Genomic DNA, 19519 nt, shown 5'->3' with positions numbered 1-19519 from the left:
GTCAGGGGCATTCTGAGGCTGGGTGCTCTCAGTGCCCCTCGGGCTCTTGCCCACTCCTGCTCCTGTGCTGTGTGGGCACCGTGGACCAGAGCAGGAATCTGGCTCCAGGAAGGTGCTGCCCTACCCTCTGCTCCTTTGCTCCCTTTTCCAGGCACATCCTGAGTGGCCACCAGGTTCCTGAGGCATTGACTCTTTCCTGCCCAGGCTTTACACATTTCATGCCAGAGGTGGGATGGTCGTTACTTTATTATTGGAAGCAGCAAATGAAGTGCATCAAGTTGAAGTAGTTTTGTTAAGCAGATGTAACCAGTTTGAAATGGTGTTTTGCTCTAATCCTGCCCACATTAATGCAACTTCATTGAATTTGGGAAGTTCTTTCTGCTCTATGGGACATCACAATGTAGCTTAGTTCTGAAAGAACTGCGACTGGTAATCCCACTGAATTCGGTGAAAGAAAATTTTTAAAAAACCACAGTTTTTAAAGTGACTGCAGAAATGCCATGAGGTTTTTTTTCAGCTAGCTTTTTATAGAGAGCTTATTTTAGTTGTTATTTAGTTGTTCGAAAGACCCCAGCCCTATTCTGGCTGAGCAGAAATAGTGAAGATACAGGGTGCACGGGACTGTATTTGTTATTATTTTCAAATGTTTCTAAAAACACCCTAGATTTAATTGATTTCTTAACCAGTTTGCATTCTTTGATTTTACCTCTTTTTATAAAGAAAAACACAGGTGTTTTTTTGGGTTTATGTCACAATCAATTTATTATGACCTGGAAGTACTTGGAGAGTAGAGAAAACCAGTGGGGTTTCATTCCTGGACTTGTCAAAATAAGTGCAGACTTGCCCTTCACTTGTGCTTTACCCTCTGGGTGTTGCCTTCAGGGGAATCCTTTCACTGCAGCACTCAGACTGCTCTCACATGGATTTTCTGGGTAATTTTAGGGGAATGATCCCAGAAGTACAGAATTTATTTTTCCCCTACTGGTTTTGGTTATTTAGCTGGAACAAGCAAAGCTCATTAGCACTTTGATCACTTTATACAGACATTTGTCAGGCACTTAGTGCAGAACAGAAACAGTTATGTGGCTTTTCAACAATATCTGATGGTGCTGCTTTTGGAGGGTTGTGGTTTGCCTAAAACCCATTGCACTGAAAGAACTCCCAGTCAGGAACTGCAGCTTATTCTGATATTCCAGTTATTCTGATCAGCTGTTTGTTTCCTAAAGCACTGCAACTTAAGAACAGAAAGTGCACAGAGAGAGCATTTCCTAGTGAAGTACTAAGCTAGTACTAAAGCTTGTGATTGCAGGAATGCCATTCTTCTGCTCTCTTATAAATCTTTAGCATTCCAGCTTAAAAGTAAGATTTTGTGTGCTAAGTAATTATCTTGCTTACTGCAGCTTCTTTGTAGGGGGATACCAGATATTCTTGAGACTTTCAAAACTTTTTCTTCTCTAAGAGTCCAAAAGAACAATTTATTTGGAAATGGTTCTGTATGTTTGAAGCTCAATCATCTGTAGTTTGTTCTTAATTCTAATTTCACTATGGACATACATTTTGCACAGCACAGAAAATGTCAAAGAATCTTACAGCCCAAAGGATGCCACTGTTACTGGTCAGGACACAGCCCTGTGAAGGCTTTTTGTTCCTAACACCCATTTCTCACAAGCCCACCCAGAGCTGAAGGCAGTCTTGTCCCTTGCTGTTACCTTGGGAAAATTCTGTTTCTCTTACACTGCTGGAATCAGGGGATGACAAAATTTCAACCATTAGTTCTTCAAAAAGCAAATATTTATATTTTAGTTCCTGAGGTTTTTCTAGTCTAATCCACGTGTGCTCCTCTGACTTTTTTCTGGGATGAAAGTCAATTATAAACAATTAATACAAAATTCATTTCAGCTAATATTTTTTAACTGTACATGAAAGGCATTTTTTAGCATTTAGAACTGAGCTCCATATAGCCACTGTGAAGAAAATTAACTCTACCCCAGCCCAGACCAGCACACATTTCAGTGCTACTGAAAAAGCTACTTGAAGCAGCATTAAAGTAGGGCAAGGGAAATGGCAGCTGTAGCTGGACCTCTCTGCTGGTGGCAGTGAACAGTTACAATGCTCAAGGCTTCTCATGGAAATTGTGGTGGTGGCCACAAAATACTTTGGTAACAAATGGTTATATATTGATTAGATATAAAGCCTATAACATAGGTTAATGCCTTTACAAAACCAAGTGTTCACAGAGCTGTTTCCCTCTTTAAAGCTAAAGGAATGTTATCAAACTTTCTAAACTGTTTTCAGCTGAAGTCAGGAGGAAGATTAGCTCAGACACAGCTTGAAAGCAATGCAGAGAGTTAACAAAAGTACAGTCCAGTATGGCATTTCTTCCAGTTTAGAAGAATTCACCTTGTACTGGAAGAATATTCCAGGGATAGGTCTGTGAAGGTAAAAAAGAGAAGTAGGATGCCCAGCTGAAGAAAGAATGTCTGGCATTAAGAACAGCCAGAAGGAATCTGACTGATGAATTAAATGGATTTAAATTTATAGAAGTTTGCCTACCCTTTAAAATGGTGACCATTCAGGTTTCCTTGTGAGAGGAACCATTAGGAATTTGTGTAACTCCTGCTATTTACTGTCCCAAAGCAGTGATATGCTTTGGGTTTTAGAACTGTTGTGACAGAGCTAATCATCTCCCTGACAACAGGATCAAGGCCACAGGTGAGAGGACAATCCCCCCCAGGTCATGACAGATAAAGCACTCCAGACTCAGATGTGGTGGCACAGCCCTGCCTGGTCGGTTCTGTCAATGATGACATAAGGCTCCTGGCTGTCAGTCTCTTGGGAATTGCAGTGCTCCAGCTTCCCTTCCCTGCCTCCAGCAGAGTCACCTGCAGGCTGCCCCAGGCTCCTCCTGCCCCCGTGTGAGGGCTGCACATCAATGCTTTTGGGGGGGATGTAAGTGAGGTTGGGGGGCTCTCTGACATGCCTGAAGCACTCAGAAGCTGAGTGTCCCTTAGCAGGATCCACAAACAGTCTCTTGCTGTCAGAACCAGCTGTGGAATCCTCTGTGTGCCCAGCAGTGCAGCACAGACCTGAAGGTGGCTCAGGGTGTGACGCTGCTCTCTTGTGCACCTCAGCATCAGTCAGGTATGTGTGTTTTATTTGGGAGTGATTAAATTCTTTAATGTGCCTGTCACTTCTTCCTGCATAGGCTCCTGCCTCAGGCTGGCCACTTTCTTCTACTGGATATATAAGTTCTTCCTGAGCATCCTTGATTTGTAGTTCTGTGAAGGTTAAAGACATCTCACAATTGTCCTCTTCCTTGGGGATGCAGCAGTTTTGGGCAGAGGAAAAGTCCTTGTAGGGTAGAGACTTCAGCTCAGTAGGTTCATCACCAGGGGCTGGGTCTATGCAATTTATGGCATCATTAATTTCTGCTTCAATTGATCCTTCTGGGACTCCTGGAGCTTCAAACTGCAAGGTGGTTTTGCTGTCACAGGAACTGTCAGCAAACATGGCAAAGGCTGGGGGGCCGCTGGCTCCTGGGGACAGAGGTGCAGGCCCCAGGGCTCGTGCAGCCAGCTCTGCAGCCCCTGTCAAGGCCCACTCCTCACTCGGCCTGGCTCTTGGCTCCTTCTCCAAAGCCTTTGGAGAGGGACTCTCGCTGAAGATTGGTGTTTGTGCTATGACAATGTCGCTGTATTTGATCAGGAAGTCCTCACTGTCTGAGCCCTTGCCCGGGAGGTGCTCTTGGAGGCTGCTGGGGGATGCAGCACAGGTAGCTGAACACTCCTGCTGGGGGACAAGGCACAAAGGTGTCTCACTGCTCCCTTCATTTCCCAGACTTCCAGTGTCTCCTCTCTGGGGTGTCTGATATTCCTCACCCTCCTCTCCTCGATGCTGATGTGTCTGTGTGCCCTGCTGCAGGCTCGTCTCCAAACTGCCATGTGTTTCTTCATTTGTCATCTCGAGGATGGCTTCACACTCTATTCTTGCCAGGAATATCTCAAATGCAGTCTGCTTTGTCTCCTCATTGTTTCTCTTTTTGACAAGTGAAAACTCTGTTGCTGTAGTTGCAACATAACCTATTTTCTCCAGGAGTTCTTTCACAATGTCCTCCGCCAGCACTGGCTGGATGTAGTAGACAAAATTCCCAGTGAAGGTCTGGAACAGAACACAACACAACATGGAAAAGCTGGTGAACACTGGGGGAAAAAGGGTTCAGGGAAATGTGAAACAGCTGATTTCCTAAAGATCAAAATTACTTCAAAACTTGCTTACAGCTTTAAACCAGCCGTGTTCTACAAGCCTGAGTTTTGAACTGCAGTGAGTGAGGCTCTTCTAACAGCAAGGTTTTGGCAGCCTCTCGAGCATTGTGGCTTTGCTACAGCACATCAGTTCCAGTGAAGTTGTGCCAGTTTAAACCTGCTGGGGTCTTGGCTGAGAGTACCAGTATTCAAAAAAAGGAAGAGAGTAAGGAAGTAATTTTAGTCAAACTAGAGAAACTCAGAAATAAACCTTTTGTGTTCTACTGAACCTAAGCTTTTGAAGCAAACACAGATTTATAGAATGAATCACTGAGTTATTTTCCTGAAGAAAAAGGCATGATGCACTCACTGTGAATCCCATTTCTGAAATGGGGACAAGTCTGTCTTGTCTTTCTTTCTCCATGGTTCAAGCTCCTGCTGTGAACTTTACTACCCTGGAATTAAACTGCCATTTTCTAAAAGCAGCTTTCTGAGGAGAAACTATTCTAACAGAAATATTGTCCAAACACCTGTCTTTGCAGAAGCTGTCTCCAGAACACCAATAAAATACTGCTGCTGTGCAGAACTTAAAAACTGTTCAATGTTTGCTTGGTTTTAAAGCAACCCCAGGCAGGAGGCCTAGTTTGTAACATGGAAGTGGTTTTTGGTTTTGTCTGAAACCCTGTGACAGGAGAGACTATTCTGAGCTGGGCATGACCAACTCCTGGCAAGTCAGAACAGAACAGAGATGGGAACCCAAAGTCAGGATTTCCAGGAGTGGGGTACCTTGTTTTCAGGCTGCCCAGCTTGGGCCAGACCAAGGCTGACCCCTGAGCATCGGTGTCACAAGCAAAAAGCTCAGGAGAACAAAATTAACCTCCAGAATGGCCACAGTATAGTTCTCAAAGAAATCTGTTAACAGTGTCCTGCACTCCTCACCTTCTGTTCCTTCTGGAGGTGGAGCAGCTGCAGGCACTGCAGGAATATCAGGGTAGGTGAGAGGCAGGACATGGGAAATACTATTCCATGTATTTTAGTAGCTTTTAATCAAATCTGTACGAGCACAAGGTACTGGTTGTTCTCCAACCTGTGCCTTGCAGTAGAATTATGTCAGGCCTGCAGCAGGCTGTCTTACACTTTGGGTTGCCCACAGTGGTCTTCAAAGTTTAATTTTAATGCAGCCTAGGATTCTTGTGTTAGGAAAAGCTGAAAGCATTAAGTGTAGACCTATCTTATGCTTTGCTCTGTTTTAGGGAGATGAGTGAGAAGAACAGGAATTTACAGCTGTTTGAAAATCCACAGGTGAGACCTAAGTGCAGGAAGAATCAAAGAATCACCAGCACTTGTTGTCAAAGCAAGGGCAATAAGTCTGCATTTGGGTATCTGGGGAGTCTGTTTAAATTTGGGATGTGTGAAGGTGGCTGTGTCTCTGGGCAATGAGGTGTGCTCAGTGTGCTGGGAAAGTGGGGTAGCCGTGCAAACCCAGCAGTATTTCCTCTTTGCGAGGGGCTGTCCCTGCCCGCTCCAGCACCTGCAGGCTCTGAGCTGGGATCAGAGGCCAGAGAGGCTCTGGCTCACCTGGCCACAGCAGATAGCCACGGCTGAAAACATCTGTGCTCACAGACAGGTTCTGGCCGCAGCTTTCAGTGATGAAAGGCAAAGCCTTTGGAGTAGCTGTTGCCTTCCCTGCTGTCTGATCACAGCCCCCGGAGCTGCTCAGCACTGAGGGCCTCAGCAAGGACAGGGCCTGTGAAGGCCAAAGAACACCTCAGAGCAGCCCGGCCCCGCTCCGAGCCCCGGCCCCGCTCCGTGCCCCGGCCCCGCTCCGAGCCCCGGCCCCGCTCCGAGCCCCGGCCCCGCTCCCACCTCCCGGCGCCGCTCCGAGCCCCGCCCGCGGAGGCGGCGCTGCAGCCCGGGGGCGGCAGTGCCGTACCTTGAGGGAGCGGATCTCCCGGCGCCAGGGGCACAGCAGGAGGTGGACGCAGAGCAGCTCCAGCAGCTCCAGCGCCTTGAGCAGGTCGCGCAGGGCGCGGCCGCCCCGCGCCCGCCGGCAGCGCTCGGCCGCGGCGCGCACGTCCAGGGCCCCGCGCCGCCCCGGGCCCAGCAGCCGCCGCGCGCGCGCCTTGAGCGCGGGGTCGGCGCAGGCCGCCAGCTGCCCCTGCGCCGCGCGCGCCGCCAGCCGCGACACGTACTCCCGCCGCAGCGCGCGCTCCGCCATGGCGCCCGGCCCGCCGCCCCGCGCCGCCATTGGCCCGCGCCGCCCGCGCGCCCGCCTGCCATTGGTGCTTCCGCCTGTCAGTCAGGCCGGGGGGCGGAACCCCGCAACCGAAAGTGAAAGGCGGAGGGGCGGGGCGGGGCGGGGCGGGGCGGGGCTGGGCTGGGCTGGGCTGGGCTGGGCCGGGCCGGGCTCGGCTCGGCTCGGCTCGGCTCGGCTCTGGGCCGGGCTGGGCTGGGCCGGGCTGGGCTCTGGGCTGGGCTGGGCTCTGGGCTGGGCTCTGGGCTGGGCTCTGGGCTGGGCTCTGGGCTGGGCTCGGGGCAGGGCTGGGCTCTGGGCTGGGCTGGGCTGGGCTGGGCCGGGCTGGGCTGGGCTGGGCTGGGCTGGGCTGGGCTCTGGGCTAGGCTCTGGGCTGGGCTGGGCTGGGCTGGGCTCTGGGCTAGGCTCTGGGCTGGGCTGGGCCGGGCTGGGCTGGGCTGGGCCGGGCTGGGCTGGGCTCTGGGCTGGGCTGGGCTGGGCTCTGGGCTGGGCTGGGCTGGGCTCTGGGCTGGGCTGGGCTGGGCCGGGCTGGGCTGGGCTGGGCTCGGCTCTGGGCTGGGCTGGGCCGGGCTGGGCCGGGCTGGGCTCTGGGCTGGGCTGGGCTCTGGGCTGGGCTCTGGGCTGGGCTGGGCTCGGGGCTGGGCTCTGGGCTGGGCTCTGGGCTGGGCTGGGCGCTGGGCTGGGCTGGGCTGGGCTCTGGGCTGGGCTGGGCTGGGCTGGGCTGGGCTGGACTGGGCTCTGGGCTGGGCTGGGCTCTGGGCTGGGCGGGGCTGGGCTGGGCTCTGGGCTGGGCTGGGCTGGGACAGGGCTGGGCTGGACTGGGCTCTGGGCTGGGCTGGGCTCTGGGCTGGGCTGGGCTGGGACAGGGCTGGGCTGGGCTGGGCTCTGGGCTGGGCTGGGCTCTGGGCTGGGCGGGGCTGGGCTGGGCTCTGGGCTGGGCTGGGCTCTGGGCTGGGCTGGGCTGGGACAGGGCTGGGCTCTGGGCTGGGCTCTGGGCTGGGCTCTGGGCTGGGCTGGGCTGGACTGGGCTGGGCTGGGCTGTGCTGCGCTGGGCTGGGTTGGGTTTGGCTTGTTGTGACAGGGGCGCTGAGGGGACGGGAGAGTGTGGGAATGTCCCGGGCCGTCGGTGGCTCCCCTTGCACAGCGCCAATTCTCACACTGCAGGGTGGTGCTTCTGTACTTTAACTTGGTTTGCACAAAGCAAGGAGCTGCTGGTAACCCACCAAAAGCTCCCTGGTCATCAATAGTTTGCACTATTTGTACATTTTAACAGAGGTATCAGCTCTCAATGGTCACAAATGGTATAGCTTCTGTGCTGGCTCTTTGGTGGTAATGTCTCTAGCTGGAAGAGGTTTGTATCTGCTGTTGGGGTGACAAGTGCCCTGCATCTAGGTTAAATGGAGCAGCTGGAAAACACACCTGTGATCCAGGTGTTTTTCTAACCTTGACTTTTGGTATCCAAATTTTCAAGTCACTACCTGTGGCCACCATGATGTTGGTGCACCTGTGTGACTTTACAAACTGAGAAATGTTATCTCATATGATGATTATTATTTTAATTCACAGAAGTCTATAGTCATAATTTCACATAGAAATTATTTCTGTAGTTTAAGGAGGGAATAATTTGTCAGACTGTACCAAGACCATTTAGATCAGTTGGATGTAGTTTCCATTCAGGAAATGTATCTTTACTCACCTTGCTCTGCTAAAAAATTATCTATTTGAATATTTCTGAGATGATTGGCATATTATTTCCTGGCTTTTCATCTTTTCCCTTGGTGATATGTTGCCATTTTCAGTGTCCTGCTCTTCTCGAGCTTGGACACTGACTTGTCCTCCAGAGCAGGAGGGGACCTGACTGCTCCAGTGCTTACTCCTGTGGCCTCTGACAAAGGTACAATCCAAATGTGAGTGACTGAAGCACAGAGTTGCTTCTTCAGCAGTTGCTCAGTCATGGCTGATCCCAGAGACATAAAATAAAAAGCACAGAAGCCAATCCAAGCACATGTGTGTTCTTTACTAAAAGTTCTGTACAAGATCAGTATACTAAAAATTGAAGCAGAAGAGATGACTACAGAAATACAAGGGTTGTTATCATGTAGCAAGAAACAGCATGTCCAGTTTTCTTTCTGATTTTACCCATGTAATAAAGCAAAGGCCTGTGTTAAACCTGGGTTTTAGCACTGGTATTAGAATTATTCAAGGGTTTAGGATAATATCTGATAGCAGGAGATGAATTTCTCAAGAGCAACATCACTCTGCCAACTTTGCTGAGATTTACCCAAGATCTGCAATATTTTCAAGAAATGAAAGCATGTTCTTACTGAATCATTACAAGGAATTTCAACACTTGCAGTAGCAGCATTGGAAGCTGTTGGAGCAGCTTCACAGCTGCAAACCCTCTGTAGAGTTTTGCAGCTAATTTTTTCCTTTCTAGTGCTGTCTGTTTGGATTTATGAACTCCCCCCCTTCCAGCTTTGTTGGATATCACTCAGTTAAAAAGCTTAACAAGAGCAGAAAATGCTAAACCACTCCTGCAAGTGATGGTGGTAAGATATCACAGAAGGAAGCACACTCTGCCTCCAATTCACAGTTTGTTTTTAAATTATATATGTTTGTTATGAATCACAAAACCCAAGTATTCAGTGGTAACTCAGAAAAATGCTACAGTGTGGATGTGGATGTTTTGGTTGGCTCCCATATCCATGTGACAGCAGCTGGGATTATTTGGATTATTCTGTGATAACAGGATGAGAGAATTTTATGGTGTTTATTCCACACCACCAGAGGGAGCAGGCAGAGGTTTCTAAGGAATGCTGCCAAACCCAGACCACAGCGTCAGGGACACTTCACTGTTACTGAAGGAAGAAAGAAAGATTTGGATTAGTTTTTACAATTTTACCAATGCATTGCTAACATGAGGTAATATGTAAATCTCCCATTATCATCTACTCAAAGTCAGCTTGTTTTGTAAAACACAGATACAGAGTTGGTGAAAGGGCAGGAAATCCCTGTTAAATAGGTTAAAAGTCAAACCAGAGGGTTTCCCACCATGCAGAGAAACTGAGCATCAGTAACAGGCAGGGACTTGTCTGCCATGTGTGAAAAGCACTCTGTGCCTGTCTGCAGAAGAGCCTGCAGCTTGGTCATGTTACTTGGAAGAGCCTCACTTTCAGGGGAAAAAAATCACATTTCCCTTCTACTGTGGGTTCATTAGATTCCCCCGGCAGCAGCCCGAGGCCCAGAGCCTGGCCCTGCTGCTCCAGGGCACAGCAGCTCTGCAGGAGCCAGCCCTGAGAGCCAGTCCCATTCTGCACAGCCACCCTCTGCTTCCCTCTCTGCTGGCTCCCCTGCCAGTAAACCTGACTGGGGCACTTCTGGGCATCTCTGCCCCCTCAGAGCTGGGGTAGAGAGTCGTTCCTCTCATTGCAGGGTGCTTTGCTTACCACAAAACTGTTTAAATGAACACTTTATAGATAAGAGCAGTTCTCTCTGGTAAAAACACAATTGTGAGATAAGCCTTTACCTTCTAGCAATGCCTGCCTACAATGCAAAATGGTGAGTTTTTTGTTCTTTTGGGTATAGTATACTGAGAATATTGAAAATCTTGATGAACTGCAAAAGAATTGTCACATTTTAGCAAAATACATATTTACTGTCATCTTCTTAGCAAAAAATGCGTGCTTACCTTATATCTCATCGTGTGCATATTTCTCAGTAATGGTATAATTTATATAACAGTAAGAACCATATAATTACTTCCCATCTAAGTATTAATTATAATTGTGTCAATCTTTGGAGTATTGAATGATGATTACAGTTGAATAATATCCAGTATTTACAGAAAATCCAAGTGCAATTTTAATAATTTGGATGCTGCTTCCTTTTAAACACCATTTACTATACTCAGCTTTATATATCCTTTAATGGGGATAGAAAATGAAGTCCATTTTCCCTTTGTAAAAAACTTTTTTTAAACATTTATTTTTTTTTTTTTTTTAATTTAGTGGAAGTGCCTCTAAGAAATTTCCTGGAGCTGAGCCTGTGATAATTCTGCTCCCCTGCCACAGCTCCTTGGCTCCTGTCCCAGTCCCAGAGGGAGCCCAGGCTTGTGGATGCCCCAAGGACTGGCTGGAGCTCCATCCTTGCTGTTGATGTGCCTCTTCCTGACAGCACCCTGGGGTTTTCCATTACACACAGAACTTAAAAATTACTTAAAAAATGTAGAATGCAAATGTTTCCTACAACAACACGTTTCAAAACAACACCGCAAAGAAGTTTTCCAGGGGAAAGTCCCAAGGAAAGCACAGGTTTGAGCTCTCCTGGGGGCTGTGTGTCCTCAGCCAGACACACAGAAGTTTTCAGATGAGGACTGTGACTATTTCAGATGAGGAATGGGACTTTCCAGGCAGAAGTGAACAACGGGATCCCAACTTTGTTTCATTTCAGGCAATACACCGAAACCTCCCGGGCCGCCTGGCCGCCGGTCTGAATCATGCAGCATTTTTTTTTGCTGGGCCATACAAAGGAAGTGGGGGAAGCAGATCTCCCTGTCCCACACGTGGGTCTTCCCCAGCTCGAGGGGAGCAGCAGAAGCTCGGGGGATGCGTTCTCTTTCAAAGGCGGATCCAGCCCTGGGAGCTGCGGCTCCCGGGAGGGGAGGAGGAGCCGGGGGTGCCCCCGAGGGGCTGGGTCCCCGCTGCCCTGCCCTGCCCCAGGCCCGCTGCGGGCCCCCTCGGCGCCACACTCGGTCTCCTCCCGGGCCGGGGCCGGGAGGCTCCGCGGTCAGCGCAGCAGCCGCGGCCGGCCCGGGGACGAGCGCCGCTGGTCCGGCCGTGCCCGAGCCGGGCTCCCGGCGCCCCGCACCGCGCCCGGCACCCGCGGGCTCCCATCCCGCGCCCCGGGCCGCTCGCCGGGTCCCTTCTCCTGCTCCCGCCTCCGAACTGGGAACGCTCCGAGGCTCCCGAGGCTGTCCCTGTGCCCAGCCCCGCGGGAAAGGAGACTGCATTGTGCAGGAAATGCAGCCGTGGGTGCGACCCGGCTGCAGCATCCCCTGGCACTGCTGGGCCTTCCCTTGGTGCAGGGCGCGCAGGACGTGAAGGACACGCAGCTCCAGCTCACGGCCATGCTGCAACTCCAGCGCACAGCCGTGCTGCAGCTCCAGCTTACAGCCGTGCTGCAACTCCAGCTTACAGCCGTGCTGCAACTCCAGCGCACAGCCGTGCTGCAACTCCAGCGCACAGCCGTGCTGCAGCTCCAGCTCACAGCCGTGCTGCAGCTCCAGTGCATGGCCCTGCTGCAGCTCCAGCTCACAGCCGTGCTGCAACTCCAGCGCACAGCCGTGCTGCAGCTCCAGCTCACAGCCGTGCTGCAGCTCCAGTGCACAGCCGTGCTGCAGCTCCAGTGCGCAGCCATGCTGCAGCTCCAGTGCATGGCCGTGCTGCAGCTCCAGTGCACTGCCGTGCTGCAGCTCCAGCGCACAGCCGTGCTGCAGCTCCAGTGCACTGCCGTGCTGCAGCTCCAGTGCACAGCCGTGCTGCAGCTCCAGCCGCTGTAGCCAGCTGCACTGTGGGGACCCACGGCCACCTCTCTGCCACTTGTGGATGGTTTTGTTTGAGGAAGACTTGCAACAGGCTTTGCTGTGACCTGGAAAGCCTGGTTCCAAAGGAATAATGTGAATATTAAATTATTATTATTATTTTCTTTTGCTTCTACATGGCACTGATAATAATAATTTCTGTAGTAGTGCTTTGCCTACTGAAACACACAGCCAAAGAGTTACTTAAAAATGCTTTGTTGTCAATACACTGAATGAGCTGTACTAGTGACACCTACAATGACAACAAAAGCCTCTTCTTTTTCCTTCTGTTCTAAAACATGCGAAGTTTTGTAAAATCAACAAGTAGGCTTGACTGCATAACATTTATCCTCATAATAGTGGCTGATTTCAATGGGTTCTGCAATGCTTCAGAAAGGTCAGCTGCACTGCTTGTCTCTGCTGCTTTTTTATGCTGTGTGATGCCATGGAACACTTTGAAACACAAACAGAGAAATTCAGGTAAACTTGCCAAAGTCACTGTAAAAAGAAAAATCCCATTGTACCCCTGTTCAAAGATATAAATTTGGTAAAACTTCCAGAAGTTTTCTTCTTCCATTGGTCTGAGTTCTTCAGAAGAATTGAAGGAAAGAGCCGCCTGCATTGCGGTGATCTGGGCTCTGCTGGCAGCGGGAGCGTGTTCCATGCCCCGTGTTCCCGCTGGAGCTGTGCTCACACGCCGCTGTCCCGCAGGGCGGAGCAGCCCCCGCACTGCGAGATCACTGCCAGCGCCGAGCTGGGCTGCTGCAAGCCCTGCAGCCTCACTGCAGCATCTGCAGTCCCGGAGGCTGCTTCCTCTTCCTGCCTGATACAGGTATTTCTGGGTATTTCATTTCTTTGGCAAGGGTCCGTAAGGGAATATGGGGGGGGATCATCTGTGGGAATATATATTTGTGTTGCTCCTGGCCCCACGCATTCGTCATAGCTGAAAGAAAAAAAGAAATATTCAATAAATTCCTGGGAAAAAAAGCCACAATACATTACTTCAACATAGCAGAGGCAAGTAAAGTGAGAAGAAAACGAGTGTCTGGTGTTTTGTTCCTCAGCCCACATCCTTGCTGACCCTGCCATGTCAGAAACTCAAGAATATAGCATTTAAAACCACCCAGAGATAATCCAGAGAGGCACAGTCACCCTAAGTACCGTGCAGCCAGGGCTCATTCCTGCTCTCCCCTGCCTGCAAGAGCCAGGATAGAAAAACCCGGGGGAAAGGAAGTGGTGCTGCTGCTTCAGTTGTGAAAGGAGGCACGGAGAGCTCGTGATGGACTCTCCAGCAGATGCCATCTGTGCTGTGCTGGCTGCAGGCTCCGGAGCTCAGCCAGCAGCCCTGGGTGGGAGGCGAGTGCTGCCAGGGGCTGTGCTGGATTACCTGGACACACTGGGGCTGGTCACTCTGGGACTGGGCACGGTGCCCATCGTGTTCCCAAAGAGCAGGAATAGGGCAGGTGGACTGGGGGTTTCCATGTGGAGCCAGCTCGGGGGCACCCAGGCTCCGTGGTTCTGTCTGTGCCACCAGGCTGAGCCAGGGAAACTGCTCCTTCCTCACTCTGCTCTGTGCTCCCTGGCACAGAGGCCTGAAGAGTCACCGTATCATGATGTTAAATGTTAGACCTGCTTTGTGGCTGCTGTTTAACCATTGCAACATCACTTAAACTCCAATTCTGAAGAAGGAAATGTTTCCCATTAAAAACAAACAAACAACAGAAAAACCAAAACAAAAAACCCTTTGTCTACTGAGTTAACCTGAAAAATGTTTCTGCTGGAGCCAGACAAATTAAGAACCTATTTCCTCAGCCACACTAACTACAGAGCAATTAAGATCTGGGATATTTCCTGAAAATTGGAATACTGAGCATATGTCTTCTCAGCAGACTGCAGGCACACACTGTGCCCCTGTACCTGTGTTACTGCCAGGCTACACCAAGGTCCCAAATCCCAGTCTGGGTGATGGAAATGGTTCCTGGGGAGGGGAGAGGTAAGAAAGTGAAATCAGAGTGATACATAACTAAACTCAAATATCTGTGGGTGTTTTTATTTTTGCCTCCACTTCATCTCACTTTTATATTCATCAGGACAATGGCTTTAAATTCAGACTAGAAAATGTTGATTTCCCAATGAGAAGATAACATTTAAGAACTCAAGTTTGTTCTGACTTGAGCCCTGAATAGGCTGCTAGATATTTCAGAAAAGTCCCAGCATGTTAGGAAGTAGAATTGGGTTTTTTTACAGCATGTGGAAAAGATGTCACTCCAGCCTCTACTGAGAACACTGAAGCTTTCAAACATTCATGGTAGTGTTTGAAAAGTTCTTAGACCTCCGTCAGAGATTGAGGATCTGATGTCCTCAACTCTCCTTGATCTCCATGAGGGTAATGAAAAGCCACTTCTTGCAGGATTCCTATGAACTGCATCTATACTTAATTTACATTTTGCTGACCCAAAGCCCAGTGAATGTATTTAAAATCTCTCCTCAGGTTTTGACTGACTTAATCAGGCTAACAGAGAGCACTCAATGGGTCTGTTAGCACAGGGGAAAAGTTTCCATTCAGAAAAGCCCACAGCAATGGGAGTTTCAAGGTGGAAACTTTTTGCCAAGACACAAAAGAGAAGAAGCTTCTCTGTCTCCTTCTTCTGGGAAATCTGCCACTGACCCAAAGAAGAATTGGGCACAGTGGGAGATGTTTCTTGCTGCTGTTACCTGATCACCTGCAGATGATTCCTCTGCCTTGGTTTTAATTAAATGCCTTTCCTGAACCACAGCTCAGATTTGTAAAACTGAACTGCTGGCTGGGATAAACAGGGAAAAGATCCCTTGGGAAGGAGACTTTGAAGGGTCAAGTAAATAGTTGTGAGTTATGCTACTGAGGAGTTGGCATTTTAGTGTTTAGTTATAAATATCAATATATTTGTGCTGGGGCATTTTATTCTTCATACATATGATGAATAAAAATAATTTTCTTTTTTTTTCCCAAAAGGAAGTAATGTTCTTCCCTCTCATTTTTGGCAATTAAGATAACATTTTAAAAATTGAGTAAGGTAGTAAAAAACACATGCCAGATTTTCAATTAAACAGCTTTTTGGCAGCTTCACAGCTGTGCCTACAGATTGTTGTGGCCACGGAGAGAATTACAAGTAATTCAAATAGTTGTGGGTTTTGGTTTTTTTTAATACCTTTTGTCTTTCATTACCAGTTTATGATCTTGATGTTCATTTCCTACTTCTTTTCTATGCATAGGATCTTTGCTTGTAGAGCTGACATTGCAAACAGCTCCTGCTCTGTTTCTGCAGATAAGATTCCTGACACTCTTTGGTGAGGGCAGAATGGACATGAATTAAGGTCAAAAAAGAGACTTCAACTTTGTATTTTTCCTCTGTTTCCAAGTGCTTTGTGTTTTTTTAAATGTACTTTTTTTTGTTTGGGGTTTTTGTTTTTCTTTGTTTTGAGTTGTGATTTCCCCCCCTCCCCCCCATAAGTTTAACAGCCTTAGTACTTGGGTTGTCCCTTCTGACTGCTGTTATAGAGGCATTCCTGTAGGATAAATAATGCATTATCAACTCTATGAGCATGAATTTTATTTTGCAGTCTCTCCTTCACGGAGACTTCAATATGAAAACTTATATGATTTTACAAGATCTATTTTATTAAGAGAATCTAAGCAAGTATTATAAGAAGTAACACCAAGTTGGACAGGCATCCACTGTATGGTGATGATTGGAAAACCATTCCTCAAAAGATTTGAAGGATTACTCAGAAAAAATTTCAATAGCAAGAATTTCTTGCAGATGATTAGCAAGTATTGAAGCGAGTGATGCTGGACTAAAACCTTACTGTTACTTTAAAATAAAGCTAAACCTTGATCCCCAATCTGTATCTAAAAAGGCAAAAAGATCTGGGGATGGTGGCAGGCGGGAGGTTGGGAGCTTTGTTTTGGTTTGGTTTTTTATTTTGTATTTTATGCATGAGTTTTTTGTGGGCTAGATTTTTCCTGGTTTGGCTGCCTCAGTCGGATGCTCCCAGCTCAGGTGGGGAGCACCAGGAACACCAGGGAAGTGGAAATGAGGAAGGGGGGAGGTCTGAGGCTGCAGCTCACAAATCATCAAATTGCAACCTCAGGAGCTGCTAAGGGAGTGATACCCACAAAGGGGTGTGTGATGTGTGTGTGTACATATATATATATGTGTGTATAGGTGTATTTATATGTTTCTATATATACATTTACATATATATATATATATATATATATATATATATATATATATATATATATGTTTTGCAAATGAAAATGCAGGACCATGAAGTGGAAAACAAAAATACTTGTTCATCTTTTATACAACCACCACAACAGTTATATTTTATCTGTCAGAGTCACTGTGAAGATATTGGACATGTAAAGAGTAGCTCAGGCTTGAAGTTCACTACAGCAGTCACAGGAAAATCCCTTTAGACAGGAAAGAAAATGCTTTTGGAAAGTCTTGTGCTACCATAACATAAATAAAGGAGCACAGGAACTCATTACACTGCATTTTGTGGATACCAGCCTTGAAAACATCCTTGGCTGCAGTACTTGTGGTGAATCCACTTTAATCCACTGCTTTCTAAAACTTGTATTATCTGGAGGTTCAGTATCAGTAGTGAGAAGGGAGGGGTTACTGACCATGAAATGTGCTGCTGTCTGCATGGGTTTGGGCCTTGTTTTTGTTATAACACCTGCACTGTTTAGACACACTATTGAGTTTTTAAGGGATAATTTCCCTAGAAAAAGCAAGGAAGGCTGATGTCTGTAAGCATCCTACTGCAGGTAAATGTGATCTGCAGGGAGGGGAATGGTGCTCAAGACTGGCAGCAGCTCTCTAAGATGACCTTGCTGACTCAGAGCACGGCAGGAGGGGCAGTGACTTTGTGAATTTGTTGGGTCTCATTGCAGTAACTATCAGGATGGGTTTGTTGCCAGGGAAATCCCAAAGAGCTTCTTTAACTGGCTGTCATTCATAAATTAGGAGCCCCTCTCTGGGGCAGGAAGGAGGTTCTGCTGACAGAACTTTTTAAGACGCAAACAACAACAAGTGAAAAAAGACAGAGCTGGGAATGAAGAATTCTTTGTGCAGTAGATGTCTTGTGGCTCACTTTGTTCATTTGTTGTGCATTCTGACTCTGCTAAAATTGCTCCTGTTGCACTGTTTCCATTTTGTGTTCTTTTGAAAAAGGCAAACAGAACCCCTGAATCTGGAACATCTGTGTGCTGGCAGGCTGGAGCTGTGATAATAAACAGCACAAAGGATGTTTCCATGATGTGGTTACCTACCAGAAAACCTGAAATTAGAACTATTGTGCTGTAACTCTCTGCAAGAAGATTCAGATTAAAAATATAATGATGAGTTTGATGCCCATGTAGGCAGTTGAGCAGATGATGCTGAACTCTGCTTCTGTGATGGCACAATTTGCTCACAGCCAGCTTTGTAGGAGAGCAGCCTGGAAATCTGTCTATGTGTCCTTTGAGGTGTGTTTTCCTAGAATACATATTTTCTTTGATGTTTTATTATTACCATGGGGAAATGTATCAGTTTTGACAGAAGTGCTTCTCTAATGACATTGTAATGAGCTAAGACATTTTCCTAGGTTTATTTTTGATCCTGACACTTTCCATTTGAGATAATAATTATATACACATTTAGATACATATTTATTTTAATGTTTTTAAATAGTAAAAAAATGTAACCCAAGGTGTTGTTCAAGTAAACATCTAGGGCTTGATTAACTTAACTATTGAAGAAACAGGAAAGGTGGATTTTAGGTTTTTCTGTCTTTTTTTCTGTTCATAGTTACTTCTGGAATTTTCAGTTCCTCAGAACAATAATAGGACTGTTTGTGTCAATAAGCACTAAAAGGCTGCATCTCCGTTCTGCCCTCTCTGTCAAGATAATCTTGAGGAAGTTATGACTTTGATGGATAAATATTCCTGAAGAAGAATGAAATTAAGTGTCAGCTGTTTTCATGAAAGCATATATCAGACAACATTTGGAACCAATATAATGGTGTTTCATCATAATTGTGCAGCTTTAAACGATTGAAATAAATGTTTTAAATAAAACAAGACATTCTAGGATGAAGGTTTCATATGATACAATTCAGCCTGGCATTAATTTTATACACAGGAAGAACTACGTGATCCTCAGCAGTGTTTGGTCTCTGGATTTCTGTAACCATCATACAGTAAAAGATGCTGGGCACTGATTGAATAACAAGAATCAGTTAAGTAAAAATTTGTAGCTTCCCAAGCCATGGAGTTAATCTACAAACAGGATTCTGAACACCACCACCAATTCTTGCATGTCACCAGAACCTGCTGCTGTCTGAGGAAGTTTTCCATTTGACAAGTTTTAGGATCATATTCTTAGAAAAGGCTTTGCTTTAATTATTTCAATAATGAATTCTGAGCAGGTGAAGGAAATACTGGCTGCAATATGCAACCGGGAAATCAAAGAAAAATACTCTTTTTTTTTTAAGTGAACTCATTAAAGATCTGATAGCTTTAAGTTGTGGTTGCTTTGACTGGCACTGTAGATTTCTGGTTAGAAATCCTTGGTGCTTCCCTTCCATCAGGGGTTGCTGCTTTCACTGCTTCACAGGTTTTTATGCAGCAATAACTTGCACCTCCAGAGTGGAACTGTAAAGAGAGGTTGGTAGAAGGTGCAGCCTCCCCACAGATATTTGTGATGACAGAAAGCAAAGGGAATTTTGTGCCTCAGCCTCCCAACACACAAGCTGAGGTGTGAGAGTATTTTTGACTACAAAGACAAGGAAAAAGAGAAAGGTGTGGATAATAAAGAGGAGTGGAAATGCCACAGAAATAAATGCTTATAAAACAGCTGTAAACAAAGTTAAGCTTGAAATAAGAAGTTTGCCAAAATAATTAGGAATTGTTTCTGTCCCTGATACAGATGAGGAACAGCACTGGGATGTGAAGCGGGGGGGCTTTAGAGTGTTTGGAATTTGGAGTTAAAAGAGTTGAGAGTTTTAGCTCATGTCATGCTATCTAATGGAAAAATAAACCCGTCATATTTCCAGTAGCATTTTTTACCTTACTGACTGAAAATCTCAGTGGGGGTATGGAAGTAAGAGCTGAACTTAAACCCAAATGTCCATCTCATGCTTTGCCAGCTGTCACTGTAATGTGGCAAAAGCTCCTCACCTGGTTTGCAGTCAGGAAAACAGCCTTAGCAAAGGAATACAGCACAATGTATATAGTAAAATGTTATGTCAGTTCCCTGCAAGCCTAATTCTGCCTTTCAAGAAAATCCATGAGGCTGGCTCGGCTAACTTGGATCCACAGAAGTGGGGGATGGAAAATAATATCTTAAAAAAGAAAGTCCCTTTAGTAGGCTTTTTAAAATATATATTTAAAGGGAAATTAGTGTCTGACTTTAAGAC

At 47.1% G+C, this 19519-nt stretch overlaps 2 protein-coding genes across 5 annotated transcripts in view; both read right to left on the bottom strand.

The window, feature by feature from the left end:
- Nucleotides 1-228: 228 nt before the first annotated feature.
- Nucleotides 229-6489, bottom strand: LOC110472756 (uncharacterized). The gene is made up of 2 exons (XM_077786422.2): nt 6175-6489; nt 229-4158 (listed from the first exon to the last, which is right to left on the bottom strand). The coding sequence occupies exons 1-2, from the start codon at nt 6487-6489 to the stop codon at nt 2761-2763; spliced, it is 1713 nt and encodes a 570-aa protein (XP_077642548.2). The 3' UTR covers nt 229-2760.
- A 5784-nt stretch (nt 6490-12273) lies between these two features.
- The window catches only part of BEAN1 (brain expressed associated with NEDD4 1), a 58884-nt gene continuing 51638 nt past the window's right edge, over nt 12274-19519 (bottom strand). For 3 of the 4 annotated variants that reach the window (XM_021534733.3, XM_085589359.1, XM_085589358.1), the window contains exon 5: nt 12274-13016. In XM_021534733.3, coding sequence (XP_021390408.2) covers nt 12764-13016 — 253 coding nt within the window. In that variant the 3' untranslated portion in view covers nt 12274-12763. Of the gene's footprint in view, nt 13017-13990; nt 14052-19519 lie in introns of all 4 variants that reach the window. The other variant, XM_085589361.1, reaches the window with a different exon arrangement.

Source organism: Lonchura striata, chromosome 11 (genome assembly GCF_050655825.1).
Source record: "Lonchura striata isolate lonStrDom1 chromosome 11, ASM5065582v1, whole genome shotgun sequence".
Classification (NCBI taxonomy): Eukaryota; Metazoa; Chordata; class Aves; order Passeriformes; family Estrildidae; genus Lonchura; species Lonchura striata.
This window is presented reverse-complemented; position numbering and strand designations above follow the sequence as displayed.